We start from the raw sequence: 19,094 nt of genomic DNA on the forward strand, positions 1-19,094 counted from the left end.
TCTTGCATGGTGTTGTGAATTAGCTTGTTGGAGTCTGAATGATGTCTTTTCTACATACTTGCCTCAGTGGTCTTCCATTTATTGGGCATAACTGAACAAGCCTATTAGTATAATTACATGCAAAAAATTAGTGAGTTTTCACTGTAGCAACTACCTGAACATGATTTTCAGTTTGTTAATCATGAAGGGAATTCTGTCATTGAGTGGTCTGAGTCAAAATGACGAAAATGTATTTTTGCTTTGGAACAACATGTTAAGACTGCATTAAAATAAGCAACAAGTGAAGTTCCTCATGAGGACACTTGCAGACCATGTCTCATACACATCATAGTTGGTACAACATTGTTTTAGAAACTACATATTTATTTGTCTTTTGAATGGATACTGTTCAGAGCATTACAATAAAGGTAGAAATAACCCTAATAGAGAGGAAAAAAAAAAAAAAAAAATCAGTGGACAATCTCAACAAGAATCATTTCCTTTGTAACTGAGCAAACAATAAAGTTGGAGTATGTGCTTAGTCAAAAAGATATTTTAAACTATACATATATACACAGGTAAACAGAAATCTTTTCATGCTCTGATGTATGAAACATCACATTGCTACGACCTGTAAAGTTGGCCCACCTTATACATCTGGGAATAACAGATTAAGGGATAGTTCTTGCTCAGGTTTGGCAAAAAAATTGTAACTTCAAAACTAAGCCAATACTGTTAACCATATGAAATAATAGATATGGAAATATTTATCTCTTCACCAAAGAAGTCTCCTTCCTCTACTCCTTAAATGTTGCAAAAGCTTGACCAGAATTTAAACAGTGAAACCTCAGATGTCCTTCAGACACAGGAAAAAAGAAAAAAATACAGAAGGAAAACTGGACATCACATTTTTCAGTCTGACATTGAAAATACTTTTACAAACCATAGTGCTACTCTAACTACTCATTAATCTTTGGTAGCAAATTGGCTAACAAAAGAAGCAATTCAATTTTACTTAAAATGTTTGTAGATAATTAACACAAGTTTGTGTGGAAAAAGCTCTTGAAATCAGTGTTGTGGGAAAAAAAAAAAGGCATTGAGATTTTTGGACCAATGGGTCTTCAAGCCACAAACTTGATTTTAGTGGTTGAGCCACTTTTTGTAGCTGTGTCTGCATGGGACTGATATCCAATGATCACCTTTGATGGAACGCCTAATTTCTCTTTATACACTCGACTGGAAAAACAAAGATACATTATATGTTAGAAAACACAAACCGATGTTTCTTAAAAAAAGGGCAAATTACAGACTGAATGCTGGGAATTTAGGGGATGAATTTTTCTGAGTTTGTCCTATCTATCTACCATAATTAAACAACATATCCCCGGCTTACCCTATATGCGTGATGGCATCTTTGTTTTCATAGTTTGTGGTCCATATTGCTATTTTATCTCCTTTGGCTCGGACATTGATGACAGCACCACAGACATCATCGCTGTAGTCATCAAACGCTTCACCTACAAGACACAAGAGCTGCAAAGAAAAGTTCAAATTTAAGGGTAAAATGTATCAGTTAGTGACAATAACAGTAACGGTTTACTATTAACAAGAATTAACAAAACATAGCGTACTGTCTCCAACCAGAAACGATCCAGGTCAGACTTGCGCTGCTGCTTGGACAAAGTTATTAGCCAGCGGCCACCACTTCGGTTATGTTCATCCTCCCACATAGGTTCAATCCCATCCTGAAAATGTGGAAAGATAAACTGAAAGAAAACCAAAGCAGTATAACAACATTGTCAATGAATTTCTTTGCCTATTTTCAAAAGCGCATTATGAACACAAGTCCTAATGTCACTGGGCACATTTAGCTTTAAAAAGCTCATTGAAACCAACAGACAAGATTAAGTGCAGTGCAGTTGAGTGCAGAATGTTTTTCTTCGGGCACTTGAATAAACTACATTTTAATTTTCTCTCACAGTTATTTGTAACACTGATAGTACTGGTTGACAGTCACTAAAACTATCCTGAACAAATAACTTGGACATCTGAAAATTATTTCCAAAATAAAACACTACAAGTTTGCTTTGTAATGGGGTGTGCATTCTTATGGACCAGAACAGCCACTCTAAATAAAGAATTTATTTTTTAGTATAAAAAGCGGACAAGATTTGTTTTATAGTGATGCCATTGTTCTGTCATCAGATAGTTCTCCACAATTTTCACACATATATGCAGTGCATCAACATCAATATAGGACAATTACTCTTGCTGATTCATGCCGAGGAAATGATAAAGGTACTCATATCTGTGGCTAATATTTATCTGGTTATGTGACAGAAGACAATTTGTGGAAAAGCTGAAAGACTTTAGCCATATCTTATTTTAACTTGATGATGAAAGTGTTTCACATGTATACGAGTATAAATGACAAAATACAACACCCTATGCTATACGATTTCAAATTCCAACAGCCCAATAGCATTCATTTTACAAACTTGCCATTTCCTATGATCAAATTTTCTAATGGCAGCACAAGTTACATGCCATCTAGTCCAAGGGAAGCTGGTCATGGCAGATCATAGCTCCAAATATTTCAACCCTCTTTATGATACAAAGCCACAAAGAAAAACAGAAAAGAAAACAGAAAAGATTTTTGAGATCAGTTTGCACCACCCGTTTCAGTGGTCAACTGGTGACTAATGTGGGTCAATGTGCACTGGGTCCCAACACTCATACACACCTTTGTCTATGTCACACCCTCTCTTTTTTCTTTTAGCTCAACTGGTCATGACAGGGGGGCCACCCACATTGAGCTCAGATCAGTCCCAGGTTTTTGCCAATGTTGCAATGTGCTTGCTTATGAGTGAATGATTGGTTTCTGGGAATCATTTTTAATTTTTTTGTCCAGGCCTATCCTATATTTCAGGTGTTATGAGGCAACAAAAAAATTTCACTTGATCATCTTAAGTTACGAGACGAAGCAGAATGATCTTACCTTGAACAGCGAATAGTCACAGCCAGACATCAAGTTGCTTGACAACTGAATGTGATTATATAATCTGTTGAGAAATAATTTTACATGAAATGCCATATAGCAGGGGTGGTCAAACTTTTTGGTTCAGGGGCAGCACTGACTTTTAAAATTTGGGCCAGGTCAACACAAGATACAATACATACATCAAAAAAAAAAAAAAAAACGCATTTGTGACAAGTACATATCAAACTCCCCTGAGATTTTTCCGAACATTGTCTGACATTTGCTTTGAAAATAAAACCAGCTTGGTTTTGTGCGCGCTGACGTCTGCTTACATTTCATGAACAAACCGTTTTTTTCCCTTGTAGCTTCACATCCAGCTTATACACACACGAGTCAGTATTTCCACAGTAAAGGCTAAATCATGAAGCCAATCCATGTCATTCAGCTCAGGAAAATTCTCAAGTGTTCCAAAGTAGCGCAAAAAATGAAATCTCCTGTTTGAGCTCCCACATTTATTGATCCAATCATTCAATGGTTCTAATCCTTGCCGGGCCAGATTAAAAAGACCAACGGGCCTGATGTGGCCCGCGGGCCGTAGTTTTCCCACCCCTGCCATATACCCAGGTGAAAAAACAACAATGCACTGTATATCCTAAATTCACATTATCAATTACTTTTGTATAAACAGAACTGAGTTCACATTTATGCCCCAGAGGTATAAAAACAGCTTCAATCCATGGGCCATCTGACTGATGAATCAAGAGAAAACAGGAAAAATAAGAACACGAGAACGCCTTCACACAGTCACCTTACAATCACAATCTAATTTATTCATGCCCCGTATACAAATTGCAATACGAAGTGAAAACCGTATATCCTAGACTGATTTTACCTCAAGTGCACTTCTCTACCTTAAATAAGGAATAGTTGCATATATTTTTTTACCATTTTTTTAAATGTAAGTGAATGTGATACATGTATTTTTTTCTCACCACCATTAAAAGATGGTGCAAATTTTATTGTACTTTTGAGCAGTGACAAGAAAGGAGCTCATTCCTTCAGTCAAAACAAATTGTCAGCTTCGTTCATTTCTCAATATTTTGATGCAATGCAGAGGTTTTCTAGAAACTTTTTTTTTTTTTGCTTTCTTCCAGGACAAGCTCTATTCAGCCGCCCAATCCAAAGTTAGTGTGGCTTTCTATCCGGACGGTGGTGAAGGAGAAAGTAAACACATAACAAGGAAAGCAATTGATTCCCAAAACAAATGTTACTCTGGTGAAATTGCTGCCCTTGTCTTCACTATATTGGAAATGAGCAAATTTAGTAACAGTTTTTAAAACCCCCAGAGAGCCAAATGTTGGCGTGTGTGTATGTAACCGTGTTTGTTATTATTTTTTAACTCTGAAGCTTGAATCTCATTTGCTTTTGCTGTGATAACATCTGAGCGATAATATACTTACGCCCAGAAGTCTTCCACCGTGTCAAATTTGGAGATGAGTCTGAGGTTTGCTTGCCAGGTTTTGCTTTTATCATTCTTGAAAAACCACAGAGCCCACCTGGAAATCATATGCAAAAGGAAAATTGCATTCCTTCCATTAAGCATCACTCTTTAATAGATTTTAAGTTGCAGGGTATACAGAGTATACTGCACCTGATTACTGTGCTCTTACCTGTTTTGTAATGGATGCTTAATGTATACCTCAAGATTTGCAACCTGTTGAAAGGTTGTTTCACAGGTTTCCTTTTCCGGATTTGCAGAAACAGAGCTTGATACCTGGACAAAGAAAATCACAACACTTTTTTTTTAATATAACTGTAAAAGCGAAGTGATCATAGTTGTGACCTGAGAGAATCGTGAGGGTACAAATGACTGTCGAGTAACACAGAAATCCATAAAAGACCAAGAATTGAAATTAATGTTTGTAGATGCTGTCGTAAAATGTTGTCTTATATATTATGAAAATTATATCTGTCTGTTATCCATAGTTTAATTTATATAACTTGTGAGAGACCACGTTAAATACATGAAACAATGATAAGGTTGCTCTCAAGTCTCTCCCATTAGTTTGAGAAGTGGTTACATTTGTGAACCCGACAGTTGGCTAAATTGACACGCATATTCATTGCGACTTCCCACGCTGGCGAGTTTTAACACATTTAAATAACTAATAATGAAACCCTCAATTCCTACACATTTTTATTCGTTGGGAAAACGTTGCTGAGGAAACTCAGCAACTCAGCAACGAATGCCACCCTTGCCAATGTTGAGTGAGTCACTTCAGTTACCTGAGTCGTTCAATGTCAACACGACCAGTTAATTCAATCACTTAGGTGGCAAAAATAATAGTCTCACTGACAAAAAGAAAGAGAGGAAAAAAAACGGATGGACACAAATATCCGTGGATTGCATACAACTTACTAGTAGAGCAGTCGCCATCTTCTGGAAATCTCAATCATTTTTTCGGCGTGTTAAAATAGCTGATTTGGGCCATCTGGTCCGTAATACGACGCATGCGCAAAGAGGAGAAACCCCGTTAATTCATGGTGTCAAGGGGTTTCATGAATTACTGAATGCTCCAAAGAAGTTGGGTTCATGGCACTTTACACCTAACAAAGCTTGTTATGTTCTGGTTATCGTATGACAGCTCCTTTGACAAAACCAAGCCGTCACTCAAATATTTTTTTTTTAAAATTGGATGTGTGTGGTGCTGACAAAATGTAACTGCAAAAGTGGGGGAGAATCAATAGTATAGGCTCATAATGAGATCAACTATGAAAAGAAATGTTTAATAAAATTGATAAATCACTGGAATATATATTTTATGGCGATAAGTATGAATAAGTATAAATGTTATCAATTAATGTCAATCTTACAATTGCTGAACACTGCAACAACCTGACAAATACACCTTCAAAAAAATGAAGAAAGATAAATTGGGAAAATGTACCTTGCAAAAAGAAAAGGAAAAAAAAAAACATCAAGTACGAAGCTCTGCCTTTATCAGCCTTTGTATGGCTTGATCACCACCCAAGTCCTTGTGAAAAATACTACTATGGTAAAGATTGAACACTTGTTACCATGGCAACATGTCCAGAACAAAAAAATCCACTTTCTTAAGAAAGGGAGTCCCTGGGTAGATCTGAAATTGCTTCCCTAACCCCTTAATTCTACTTCATGCTATTAGCCAACAACCATATACTAAAACTTAAGAAAAATAAAAATAAAAAGTTAAAGAAGAGCAAGTATTTTAATGCAGGTCCAGCTCCTCTGAATTATCATCAATCAGTTCTTGTTGAAAATAACATTTGATCATTTTATAATTCCTCTACACTACATTCCGGACATTGGAAATTGACTTAAAAATACAACATACACAATAAACCACAGAAAAAAACCAATATGAATGATTTATGTCATGTTTTCTCAGAAAATGTTTGGTAAGTAATGATGAATGAAATACATAGTGCACAGAGGAAAATCAAATCAATCAAGCATGAGAAATACATTTTCAACTCTTTAATGACAATTTGACTCTTCTTGAAAAAAGTAGTCCACTACTCAACAATTAGTTTCTAATGCTGAAATGTTCCATCGGAGCAAGTGCAGAGAATTTTAGAATCTTTGACAGGAGACGGTTTAAGGACAAATGTTGTGGGCACTTCAGAAAGTCAGGACTGCACGGATACTGCAAAACAGAAAACCACAACAACAAAAAACAGTGAATCTATGAGAACACACAACGTTTTGGAGAAGGAACAAAAACTTTGCAAGGAAATAATGAAAAAATGTATCAGATCAAAAAACAAACATAACTGGACTGTTCTCACCTCTTTCCAGCATGCATGAGGTCAAATCCCTCATTTATCTTCTCAAAGGGCAAAGTGTGAGTCACGAACTCATCCACCAATAGCTTCTTATTCAGGTATTCCTCCACTAGCTTTGGAACACTCTCCACACTCTTCCAGCCTTGGGGCAAGAAGATCAACACTAGTGTTATGAACCGAACTGAATGAGTACTACAGATTTACCCATTACAACAACAAACATAGCAAGCATTCCTAAGTAGAAGACTAAGAAAACAGGGAATTAACGTCAACATTAACTCTGTTAAACACTACGTCATTAAAATTGTATATCTCTTTCAGTGGCTTGGGATATTAATGTAAGATAAGATAAACTTTATTGATCTCCATAGGGTGAATTCTGCATTTATTTTGGAGCATTTCTTGATTTCATGGTCTTTATTTGGGATGTAAAGATTTTTTTTAAAACAGCTTATCAAAACAGATACAAAATAAAGAAGATTTCAAACTACTGCAGGGGTGCAGCCACTGTACCAGCAGTTGGAATATTATTTTACATATTTATTTATACTTGCTTATTTTTACCCAAAGGGCTCAATGCATTACGAACTTTTCATACAATACAAATGTTGTTTCTTTTACTAGGTCTGACATTCCTTTTCAGAGCAGATACATCCACACAACTGTCTCAATCTGTTTACTTACTTTGAAAAAATAAAAACAGTATACACACGCAGCTAATGTTTTGGATACTGAGTACTGTTTTGCATGATTTAGGTCATGATGATTTGGGGAGTCTGGCTTAGCTTTAGCTTAGCTTCTGTTTTCATTTTTTTTATAAAACTCTTTTTTTTTTTTTTTGTTTTTCAAATAAATAACAGCGAACAAAATAGGTGTTGACAGAAACAGGTTTTGCCAAAAATAATGGCAGAAGACTAGAGACTGATTGGATTCTGGTCTGGAACAATCCTCGGCGTTTAACTACATGAGCAACTTCAAAGTTGCTGAGAGTTAGTGCTGTACATATGCAACATTAAGTCCATTGAAGCACTAAGGGGAAAAAAAAAAGTTTCAACAGCGCCATTCACCTCCAAAAGCTGTACCCCGCCACACTCGACCAGTCACCAGCTGGAATGGTCTGGTAGAGATCTCCTGTCCAGCTCCAGCCACACCAATGATGACACTCTCACCCCATCCTTTGTGACACGCCTCCAGAGCAGCTCTCTAAATAGTACGCAAATAACAAATTTCTTAATTTATAAACAATAATGTAAACAATCTTGCATTTTTTACACTGCAGGTACTGCACATTTTGCATTTTGGGTAGCTGAAAGGAGCATGCTATTCTTTATAAAACGAGAACACAAAACAAGCCTTACCATGATTTGCACATTTCCAATGCACTCAAAGGAATAGTCTACTCCACCATCAGTCATCTCGACCAGAACTTCTTGAATGGGCTTAGAGTGGTCCTTGGGGTTAACAAACTCAGTGGCTCCAAACTTCTTGGCTGTCTCATATTTGGCAGGGTTGATGTCAACACCAATTATTCTAGTTGCCCCAGCAACTTTACAGCCCATTATGACTGCAAGGCCAACAGCACCCAGACCAAAGATAGCACACGTAGAACCAGGCTCAACCTGCCCATTTATGAAGAGAAATAAGATGGTCCAACTTTAAGTTCAACCTTTACCTATTCATTAGTACTATTTGATGGCTTTTTGAAGCTTTAGACAAGAATTCTAAATGTGAGAACCACTTTATTGTTACACAGTTAAAATCTACACTGCACTGCAATATTGATTTCAAAGTTCTCATTAATTTACACAAGAACTAACAACAATCCCCAAGACTTACTTTTCATATAGAATATTAATACAGGTCAGTCACTTTCTATTGTACTAGTCTTTTGAAAAACATGTGCACTGAATAGGCATGAATTATAAAACAGAAAAATGTTCAAATAATATATTACATTTTGTTGTAATTTTCATATTCACCTTGGCTGTGTTAATAGCAGCACCGTAACCGGTGGAAATACCACATCCAAGCAGGCAAACTTTATCCAGTGGAGCTTTGTCATTGACCTTGGCCAAAGAGATGTCAGCTACCACAGTGTACTCAGAGAAGGTGCTGGTCCCCATGAAATGAAACACTTGCTTTCCCTTGCAGGTGAAACGTGAGGTACCATCAGGGAGCAAGCCTTTGCCCTGGGTTACTCTGAGGATTGAAACCCAAGAGATAGAGATTTTTTTTTTTTTTTTACTGAACATATGTTGAAATGTATTTGACTGTATTTAAACTATGGATTACAAGTCAGTGTTTGATTTTCAGGATTTAACAATTCAAGCATGTGAACTGAACAGAGCAAGGAGTTCTTAATGTAAACAATAGGGATGTCACTATTAGATCCCGACATATTATGATGGTAGGTCAAGAGATTCAAAAAAACAATGAGGTCATACAACAGTGTCCTTATACATATATGCACAAAACATCCCCTCAACAGGAATATGTATTTATTTCTGCTGCAGGAGGTAAAACTACTGCAATCAATTAAAAATGTGCAAAGTCCAGTTTCATGGTTAAATCAGATCTGGACAAGGGCCAGAAAGACTGACAGTATGCAAGCAGACATCTACAAGGACGGCAGGAATGCTTTCAAAGCCATCATTCTGTCTTTGCACAATGAGCATCCGCCTATATAGGCACAACTTATTCTGAATAATGTGTCCTCCATTTTGCAAAAATAATACTGCATCACTGACATTTTGTTAGTAAATGATGCACATTTTGTTTACCTTGGGGTAGAAATGTGCCAACAACAAATCAGACCACAACTTATTTTGAAATAAAAACACTCTTGTGTGTAGATGTTCTAACAAAAAATCCATGATATTCTATCGAGTTGGGAGCTGGACTGGATAAATACTTGTTTGTCAGAAAATCAATTCGTGATGACCCTTTTGTTTTGGCAGGACAGAGCCGTGAACTAAAATGCTAATGGAAGCTCAAGGTTTTGTTCAGCTACTGAGTTTGCATGACCTGCTAGAATTAAACTTCTTCCATGTGCTTTGTACAGCTTTACATTAATTCTCAATCATTATCAACGCACTATTAGTAATTTATAAATTATTACAGTAATATTTATCAAGCCAAATCACTAAAGCTACATTAAGTGCATTAAGATGAGATGAAAATAGGAGTGCATCAGCAGAGCAATGTGTCCTCAACCGAAACAATATTATGTGCACAGGTAGCTCAGGATGGAAAGGTACAGATAAAAGAGCGTGCATTGCACGTCAGAAATTGTCATACTTGACCGCAATAGAAGGCCACATGTAAAGAAGATGATCGTTGAGAAATGGGTGAAAACTCAACAGATGATAAACAAAAGCAATTAGTTACTCCGGGTTCTTTATATAAAGGAAGTGTCTGCGCTGTGAACATGACGACTTAAGTTGCAGACCCTGCTCCGAGGAACTGAAAAGACATCGGGAGTCAGATAACGACTGGTCAGTCTGTGGGAGTTACGTCCTGAGAAAAGACTGTCAACAACTGTCAACGACCAGTGAGAAAAAGACACCCAGAACTGCACATTTCATTCTTTGTATAATAAAAACACTGGGTCAGGGAAACATAGCCAGTCAGACTTTGTGAACTGACACGATTGTTGCTTGTCAGGGAATAGAAGATCGGACCCAGAGCTCTGTATACTTTATTTGGACTGCTGAATTAAATACTGATGGAAGCCAAAATATTTTCTCCTATTGCTTCATCAACGAATATGCAGGATCCAACCACACTCAAGGTAGAATGGGACAAGATCTAACAGCTTAAAACCAAACAGTTCATTTAATAATATTACCTTATTTTCTGGCAAAGGTTGGTCTTGGGATTTTTGCAGAATTTGCATTCACCACACTGGGGTACATACAAGGGGATGACAGTATCACCTGAAAAAGAAAAGCAAACAGCTAAGCCAAAACCTATGCACTGCACTTTGAATTCGATTTTAAGGTTTTTGTTGTGCCCGCAGTTCCATACCAGGCTTGAATTTGTTAACACCTTCACCAACACTCTCAACTATCCCAGCACCCTCATGGCCCAAGACGACTGGAAAAATCCCTTCAGGATCACTTCCACTCAAAGTGTAGGCATCTGTGTGACACACTCCTGTGGCAATGATCTAGGGAACACAATGCCCATGTCAGAGATCTGCTATGTTCATATTAAACACTTAAATGTAAATCAAGACTGCTTTGTCTGATAAAGCAAAGAGAAGTTCATTAAAATTCTCAAAAATTACTGCCTTGCAGATGCTGCCTTATTGTTGATACCAGCATGTCACAAATCAAGATTTTTAATTGCCATCGCGCGGGCCCAGAGAAATATTGCAATGAGAACTCCCAGCTCAGAGTATGTACAGGATAAAAATAAATAAGACAGTTATAAACATAGAGCGCAGATATAAACATAGTGCGGATAGCATGAAGGATGATATGAATATGACTGAGTTTCAAGTGCAGCTTAGTGCAAGGTGGTGTTGAGTGAGAGATTGTCAGGTGGGTCTGAGATTGTCTCTGTGGGGGTTTGAGGATGGAGTGGTTGCCAGCAGGGGGCATTGTGTTGGTGTGTGGCTGAACAGGTAGGGGTTCAGGTGTGAATGTGAGGGCTCTGCTGGGGGATGGGGTGTGGTAGCTTGCAAAAGAGGGGGAATTGCTTTTACAGCTCTTGGGTAGAAGCTGTTTTTCAGCCGAGGCGTGTGGGTATTGATTGTCCTGTCCCGCTTCCCTGATGGGAGCAGCACAAACAGGCTGTTGCCCAGGTAGGAGGGCTCCATTGTAATGGTCTTGGCCTTCTTCTGCATCCGGGCATCGTAGATAAACCCCAGATCTAGGAGAAGGCAGCCCACAATGCCCTGTGCTGTTCTCACCACCCTGGCCGGCTCCTTCCTGTTTCATGCTGTGCAGCCACCACACCACACTGTAGCGCTGAGACAGAGGATGCTTTCTGTTGTCGATCTGTAGAGGTTGATGAGCAACTGAGGAGAGGCCAGCTCACTTTAGCTTCCTGAGTAAGAAGATTTGTTGCTGGGTTTTCTTCGCCAGGTGTGGGTTGTTGCGGCTAAAGTCAGGTCGGATGAGATGTGGATGGCCAGGAACCTGAAGCTGCCCACGCGCTCCACTGTATCCCTATTTATGTGAGGAGAGCTTGTGCCGTTCTCCTGAACCGTCGGTAACCCACAACTATCTCCCTGGTTGCTTGTGTTTAGGATGAGGTTATTGTTAGAGCACCACTGAGTTAAGCGCTAATCTCTTCTCTGTAGTAGTTATCATCATTATCTGATATGAGGCCCACGATGTTGGTGTCATCTGCAAACTTGACGATGGTGTTGTTTATGGAATGAATGGCAAGACAGCTGTGTGTGAAGAGGACCGGGCTAAAACGCAGGCCTGCGGTGTACCAGTGTTCAGATCCGAGAGTAAGATGTGGAGTTCCCCAAACTCACCAACTAAGCCCTGTTGGTGAGGGAGTGCTAATCCTTTTAAACATTTGTTGGATTTGTTGCCTTGAGCAATGTTATAGTCAGGGGATATAAATTGTGTGACCTAAGAGTGACCTGTAATGTTGAAACACCACAAAGGTTATTGCCAGTCTGCTGGTCAGCTTGAAGAGTGGATGGCATTAAAAAATAGTGATGTCACATATAATGCTTTGAATTGGGAAGAACTCCGATGAGATACTGAACCCCTTGCTGCTCCCCTGGCACTGCTTTTTAACTGCTTTCTGCTCATGGCCCATCCATGATGGGTTAAATGCAGTGGGCAAATTTCAGTGATGTTGCGCTCCTTGTATGTAACAAACGGGGCATTTCTTCTATCATCAAAATTTCAACAATGAACAAAAAATGTAAAAAGTATCTTCCAAAAAGTATGATGCCTCAGACTTTGAGGATTTTTTTGAATAGAGTAGCAGTCAACTTTCTGATTTGATGGCTAATATATGTGACAAATTCTATGACTGTAAAGGTTACACAACCTTGGCTACTGTACATTTATCTATGCAATAACACATTAGTATTTATGTATCCATTATTTGACCAATAATGAACTGCTACCAATAACAATGTTAAACTGTAAAATAAATTGTCATGTCCACTCTTGCACACTTTTGAAAATATAATCAATCACATTTATATTCCTGTTATTTTTTGTAAATTGATGTGATGCCGTGATGGTGTCAGCGGGGCATTAGTAATCTCAAATTTGCTGCTGTTTGAACTCATATCATGAGACTGATAATATCAAAAATGCAATTTTCAAAACATTGTCAATGGTGGCCTAAAAGCTGTGTATTTGCCTATTCCATTTATAACAATATAAAAGGTCAAAATTAAAATTAAAAAGACAGTTTGCTATGTAATTTCTGAGGGAAATATTTAAGTATGAGATTTACCTTGATTCGAACCTCATGGGCCTGTGGAGGTGCAACCTCAACCTCTTCAATGGAGAGAGGTTTGCCAGGTTCCCAGGCAACAGCAGCCTTACACTTGATCACCTTGAGGAAAAAAATATATATACATTGTTTGTTCGTTTGTTTTGTTTCCCACCACAGTCGAATGGGTGAAACTTATGTTTTAATAATTAACCGCTGGTAGCTTTAATCTGAGGAAATTGCATTCTATTGCACTCTAGGCAATTAGTTACCCGGTTAATGCTAAATCAGAACACATTTCTGACCGGTCGCACGATTTATAAAATAGTTTCCATAGTCACGTTTGTGCAACTAACCCGTGATCAGCAGACACAGCCGCCATCGAAGACTCACCATGGACTGTCAGGGCACGGTGTGCCTTGAAAATTACTTGTACAATTATCACGAAAGCATGTCAGAAGAAAAAACTCGGATAATGATCGCTTTGATGGCAGAAAATTGTTGTCTGCTATAATGAACAAACTGGCGAATCAAACAATACGTTTTTGGACCATACTTACTTTTCCTGTCGTATCCATGTTTGCACCTACAAGAAAGACAGAAGGAAATCGCTTCCGTATAGGAGTAAAAGTTTGGACCAATCACAAATCAGAACGCAGAGGGTACTCACAACGCATGCGTCAAAACAGTGTTACTTTGGTCGGTGTTTTAACTTACTAAATACGAAGGGAATATATATTCAAAGCGTTTTGTCATTAAATGGTTAATTTTTTGACACACCGCACTTCCATTTCAAGAGAGAATATGTAAAATAACCGTCAAACAAGACCTTTTAAAAACATTATTTGTGAACACATGGACACTTATCATTTTTAAACTACATCCCCTGGTTTTACCTTCCTCGTCTACTTATTGACCTACTTTGCAATGACACAGTCAATATATTATCTTTGTAGTTATATAACCATGGGCAGTTTTGGATTTACGCTGGATCTACAAAATAATTGTAATTGTCTTGCTTCAGCATGGTTTACAGACCAAACAGTCAGCATTTACACTTCAACCCTATTCTTTTTAGAACTGAGGAAGCCTCTCGGACAAGGGGTGAAACATCTTTACTTAAAGAAATGGTAGTCCAATTGCCAAGAATTCACCATGACCCGGATGACTGAGAACCTCCACAGCTACAACCCTTTCCCAATATTCTGTGCAATAATATAGTGTTAATTATGATCAGGTCTTCAATTATGAGTTTCTTTATTTGTGAAAGATTTGCCATAGACAAATAAAAAAATGTTTTTTTTTACTCTCAATTGTGGTACTACCTGAATCAAAATTCAGCAAGACAATAAACTATGCAATATAAAATGGCAAAGGAAATGACATGACATCACGATGGTCCACTTGTGTAATTTCTTTGAGGCACTTTGTCTGAAACAGAAATACAGGAGCAATGAAACAATGAAACAAACAATGAAAATCATGTTTTAATCAAGGTCATTAACAAAAATGTCTGAATAACTTGTATTCTGTCTAATTTTACAAACTGTGAAAATACTAACAGCTTAAAGATTTCATCCAACATTTTAAGGTGTGCCAAATGCAATCTGACCTTGTATCAGTTGTGTTTTTACTCAAAGTAGAAATATTTATCACACTGTACACAATCAGGTGGTGATAATGCCCCACCTTTTGACAAAGGGACATTCAGATCTCCACTTAACAAGATAGAACAGTTCCACATAGGTTACTGACTCATGGCTGAAAAATGACAATAAATGTGTTCATTCATTCACAAAAGAACCTTTTAGAATCAAGATCCATTGCTTAGTCAAAACTGGTACAAAAGTAAAACCAGAGAAAAAACAAAACAGGCAATGTTTGACTGCCTTCTCAGAAGACTGGATTTAAAATCATTCAACGCCACCAACGCTGGATCATCTCCCGCCTAAATAAAAGAAAAAAGAATGCAGTCAACAAACAATCATTTTATAATCAAGGCCAAATAAAAAAACATGGAAATACATGTAGAGCATTAAATGGCCAACCTCTGAATCCACGTCCACCACCTCCTCTCCCTCCCCTAAAGCCACCTCCTCCACGTCCTCCACCCCCGAATCCTCCACCACGGCCACCACCGCCTCGACCTCCACGGAATCCACCTGAAACATCGCAGACAAATGGAATTGAATTTAACATAATTGTTCCTCTCAGCACTATTAAAAAAATAAAGGTCCACCGAAACAAACGATCAAACAATCTTTTACCAAATGAAACATTAGCTATGGAGTCTAATCAGTAACATTAAACAACTACTTCTTAACACACACACTTGTCATTTCTGTGGCCTGAGCGCATGTCACTGGGATGTTAACTAGATTAATTGAGAAAAGGCTACTCTAATTACTTCTCTCCTCTCTGTATAGCTGAATAATAAAAGTTATCATATACTTAATTTCTGTTTCTGTTAGACAATGTAACAAGTATGACATTTTGAGACATGTAACCCACTGAACATGCAGATTTGATTGGGTGGCAGCGTTAGACATATGCACAGGCTAGAAACAGAGAAGTGTAGTGATTGGTGAATCATTTTGCAGGTTTTCCAGCATGAGTGCAAACCATAATCTTTGTTATCCCGCTATTCAGGTGACAAGCCAGCTCCTATTCATGTGGCTTTTGAATCCAGGAAAAGCCTTGAAGAAACCTTTGCCATGGATGACAACACTTGAGTTGAACTCAAGTCCAGTTGCCACAACAAGATTTTGACAAGTCACCATGACCTGGATGACTGAGAACCTCCACAGACACCTTACAAGACTAACCTACAGACTGGAGACGTAAACTACATTTACTAGGAAAGTCTCAATGCAATGCTGCATCTTGGAACACGAGTCAGACTACATGGTTCTTTTCAGTAACCACAGTTACTAATATTTGTAGTCATCCTTCCATCCACGTTCTACCGTTAATCTGGGATTGGGTCGCAGGGGCAGCAGCCGAAGCAGAGAGGCCAGAATTCAATATCCCTGGCCACTTGATCAAGCTCTTCCAGGGGGGCTCCTGACGTGTTCGCAGGCCAGCTTGGCAACATAGTCCCTCTGACATATCCTGGGTCTTCCCCAGGGCCTCCTCAGGTTGGACATGCCCTGCACACCTCACCAGGGAGGTGTCAAGGAGGCATACTAACCAGATCATCGAGCCATCTCATCTGACTCCTCACAAATACTTGCCAATAAGCACTATCGACTGTCAGTTAACCTTATTGTCACTCTTCTTGTCCTTGTCTTTTGGAGTTGATCAATACTAATGTAATCACACGTGTTAAAATGACTAAAATCCCTATAAAATATACAAGTGGAAGTTTCCATGACTCCACAATATATGACCTTTTACTCATTCATCTTTCCCCAATTATTTATCTCTTCTACAAATTATTTTTTACATTAAAAAGTTAATCTTTGGCCTTCTCTTTGGCAAAGTTAAATGGACAGACACACATTTAACATTCAAGCTAAACAGTACAGCTATACCTTTTTAGAAGGCCTATATGAAAAATATGGTGTTCATGTCCTCCGCTAATGACATAAGAAAATAGCAGGCTTTGATATCTTTTTCTCCGGATATTGTATTTTTTTTGTGTTTTCAAAAGCATGGCTTAGGCTCATTGGAGACCCTCATTTGCAAGGACATCTGAATGATAAGAATAATTGAGGCCCTGTGATGGACTGGTGACAGGTCCAGGGTGAACCCAACCTTTTGGCCAATGATAGCTGAGATAAGCTCCAGCAACCCTGAGCATATGATAGGCGATACAGATAATGAAGGATTTTTTTTATTGGCCAATAAATAGATTTACCTCCTCGACCTCCACCTCTTCCTCCACCTCTACCCCCTCCACGCCCTCCTCTTGGTGGACCCTTTTCTCCAGGTGGCCGGGGGAGGAACCTCTGTAGTGGAAGTAACTTCATGGGATCGATGTAAAACTAAACAAGAAGTTTCAGGTTATTGCATAATTCAAAAATCATAACAAATTACATGTCTGAAAGTATTCAAAATGGTCATTGTATACCTTTTGTAATTTCTTGAAAGAAGATGCCTTCATATTTTCAGAAAGTTTCACTGAAAAATACTGAAAGAGCTAGTTGAGGAACTCATCACATTCTTTATGAAAACAACTGTTATTTTCTTTCATCACAAGACTTCAGAGCGGTCAAAAAAGGATACAAAGTCTCGAAGCTGGCCGAATATCTCATCGACCTTTCCGATCTGTTCCTTGTTCTCCAAGTAAACTGGAGCATTGAAATAAGGAACTTTGTTTTCGTCTGTTGTACATTTACACACAATGTCGTCCTCACATGGATGCATGAACTCCCCCAGTGCTGCAGAATGTGAAAAGAATTAGGGGAAAAAATGAAACAATTATTCACAGTACAGATGTATATACTCCTAAACTTTAAAATGGTTTCTCCCTTGAATTTTTTTTTTACTTCTTGGGAAAGGGTCAACTACAAATCATCAAACCATTTTGTTCAAGTCACCAAAGAATATGATATAATTCTGCAAAACATTGCCAAAAACAAGTCGGTTTTGATTACTAAAAGACCAATACATTAAATGGTCAGAACAGTGATAGTGTCAGAATTATGCCATGGTTTCTTGAAAGGCTTAAAAACCTGTCAGAATTTTAAGAATTTATGCTTGAATTACAAAGTTATCCATTTTCTTTTAAATCACCAGGTCTAACTGAATTAGGTATTTATAGTAGTAAGTATTTTAAAGCAGTCATTGCTGCCTTGGTCATGATCTAGCATGCACTGAAGAGTTATGCTGAGGTTTAACATAGGTTATTAAACTGAATTTTAAATATTGATGAAAAAAAAAATTAAATATTCTGGTCAATGTTTGGAGGAAGATAAACAATGGATTCGATTGATGTGATTTTAATTTCAATATCAAAGTAAGACTGCCACATTTTAGCTAGCATTGAGCATTTGTATTCATCAAAAACATCTGATTTAAAATTATTATTATTACAACTGTTTATTTTTTCTTTCCTGACTTGACTGAATGAAAGTCTGATTTGAAGAAGTACCAGAGCGTGTTAGGAGAAAATTGTCAATGAAGCGTGCACAATAATGCATGGCAAGGCGGCCACAGCACAAGGTCTATCTCCAAAACATTTAGGAGAAAAATTCACTTAGTTTAAAAAATTCCTGAGTTTACTTTGGAATGTGAACAGATCAAAATTCCCCAATTTGGTGATCATGTATCCACGTCAACCGTTAAGACCAAATAACCATTATGCACATTATACCACTGCTATGTTTCTCTACAGCAGGATTTTTGTTTGAACTTCTTACCAACAACATATTCTGGGGGGCCAAAGTCTTGCTGTCGGTTAAAACCGCCTCTCCCTCCACCCCTGCCCCTAAACCCGCCTCTGCCTCCACCACGGTTAAAACCCCCTCCACCACGGTTAAATCCTCGACCTCCACCTCCTCTGAACGACATTTTCTTTAGATTATCTGTGAAATTAAGAAAAACATAATCACACATATGAATAAACTGACGCGTACAAGCAGTTCAGATTCATAAAGATTGAGCATCACGGACAACAGCGTGGAGTGATTCAGCTAATGGTCGCTAACATGTCGGCAAGCTAGCTTGATGAGTACAGAATATTTCAAACACCAATGGTTACCAATACTTAAAGCTCGTATAAAAAAAGCGAAGAGGGTTGAATACCGTAGAAACTAGGAATAAGCAAACTACTTACTAATTCAGCTGCAGCGACATGAGGTAGTGCTTCCTGTGAAGAAAACATGTGCGATCCCGGTTTACCGCAAAGGGCTTCGCCAGTGTCGCGAACACACGGACTGTCGTAAAATAG

General features: G+C 38.2%; 3 protein-coding genes across 3 annotated transcripts; all 3 read right to left on the bottom strand.

Moving 5' to 3' along the window:
* Positions 1-699: 699 nt before the first annotated feature.
* Positions 700-5,396, bottom strand: LOC147227904 (eukaryotic translation initiation factor 4E-1A-like). The gene is made up of 7 exons (XM_086158155.1): positions 5,379-5,396; positions 4,630-4,733; positions 4,420-4,515; positions 2,978-3,041; positions 1,611-1,724; positions 1,373-1,512; positions 700-1,215 (listed from the first exon to the last, which is right to left on the bottom strand). Exons 1-7 carry the CDS (start codon positions 5,394-5,396, stop codon positions 1,101-1,103), a joined length of 651 nt encoding a protein of 216 aa, XP_086014281.1. The 3' UTR covers positions 700-1,100.
* Positions 5,397-6,461: 1,065 nt separating this feature from the next.
* On the bottom strand, positions 6,462-13,809 carry LOC147227905 (alcohol dehydrogenase class-3). The gene is made up of 9 exons (XM_086157989.1): positions 13,762-13,809; positions 13,223-13,324; positions 10,811-10,952; positions 10,632-10,719; positions 8,764-8,983; positions 8,143-8,403; positions 7,852-7,987; positions 6,788-6,926; positions 6,462-6,645 (listed from the first exon to the last, which is right to left on the bottom strand). Exons 1-9 carry the CDS (start codon positions 13,777-13,779, stop codon positions 6,621-6,623), a joined length of 1,131 nt encoding a protein of 376 aa, XP_086014115.1. The 5' UTR covers positions 13,780-13,809; the 3' UTR covers positions 6,462-6,620.
* Positions 13,810-14,670: 861 nt separating this feature from the next.
* Positions 14,671-19,058, bottom strand: gar1 (GAR1 homolog, ribonucleoprotein). Its single transcript, XM_086157990.1, has 7 exons — positions 18,981-19,058; positions 18,565-18,729; positions 17,429-17,583; positions 17,274-17,333; positions 17,061-17,187; positions 15,250-15,363; positions 14,671-15,149 (listed from the first exon to the last, which is right to left on the bottom strand). The coding sequence occupies exons 2-7, from the start codon at positions 18,713-18,715 to the stop codon at positions 15,139-15,141; spliced, it is 618 nt and encodes a 205-aa protein (XP_086014116.1). The 5' UTR covers positions 18,716-18,729; positions 18,981-19,058; the 3' UTR covers positions 14,671-15,138.
* Between the last annotated feature and the right edge of the window lie 36 nt (positions 19,059-19,094).

This window comes from Fistularia commersonii, chromosome 13 (genome assembly GCF_037954325.1).
Source record: "Fistularia commersonii isolate RoL2024-O1a breed Wild chromosome 13, RoL_Fcom_v1.0, whole genome shotgun sequence".
Taxonomy (NCBI): domain Eukaryota; kingdom Metazoa; phylum Chordata; class Actinopteri; order Syngnathiformes; family Fistulariidae; genus Fistularia; species Fistularia commersonii.

Bases quoted from the DNA above. Each gene is read 5' to 3' on its own strand.
- LOC147227905 (XM_086157989.1), bottom strand. The intron at 8,984-10,631 runs GTAATATTATTA...TTCAATCCTCAG, and splicing joins AACCTTTGCCAGAAAATAAG to AGTAACCCAGGGCAAAGGCT. The intron at 7,988-8,142 runs GTAAGGCTTGTT...CGTACTATTTAG, and splicing joins TTGGAAATGTGCAAATCATG to AGAGCTGCTCTGGAGGCGTG.
- gar1 (XM_086157990.1), bottom strand. From the start codon at position 18,715: ATGTCGTTCAGAGGAGGTGGAGGTCGAGGATTTAACCGTGGTGGAGGG. The intron at 17,584-18,564 runs GTAAGAAGTTCA...CACATTCTGCAG, and splicing joins CCCCCCAGAATATGTTGTTG to CACTGGGGGAGTTCATGCAT. The intron at 17,334-17,428 runs GTATCCTTTTTT...TAGCTCTTTCAG, and splicing joins TCGGCCAGCTTCGAGACTTT to TATTTTTCAGTGAAACTTTC.
- LOC147227904 (XM_086158155.1), bottom strand. The intron at 4,516-4,629 runs GTAAGAGCACAG...TATGATTTCCAG, and splicing joins AAGCATCCATTACAAAACAG to GTGGGCTCTGTGGTTTTTCA. The intron at 3,042-4,419 runs GTAAGTATATTA...ATTTCTCAACAG, and splicing joins ACGGTGGAAGACTTCTGGGC to ATTATATAATCACATTCAGT.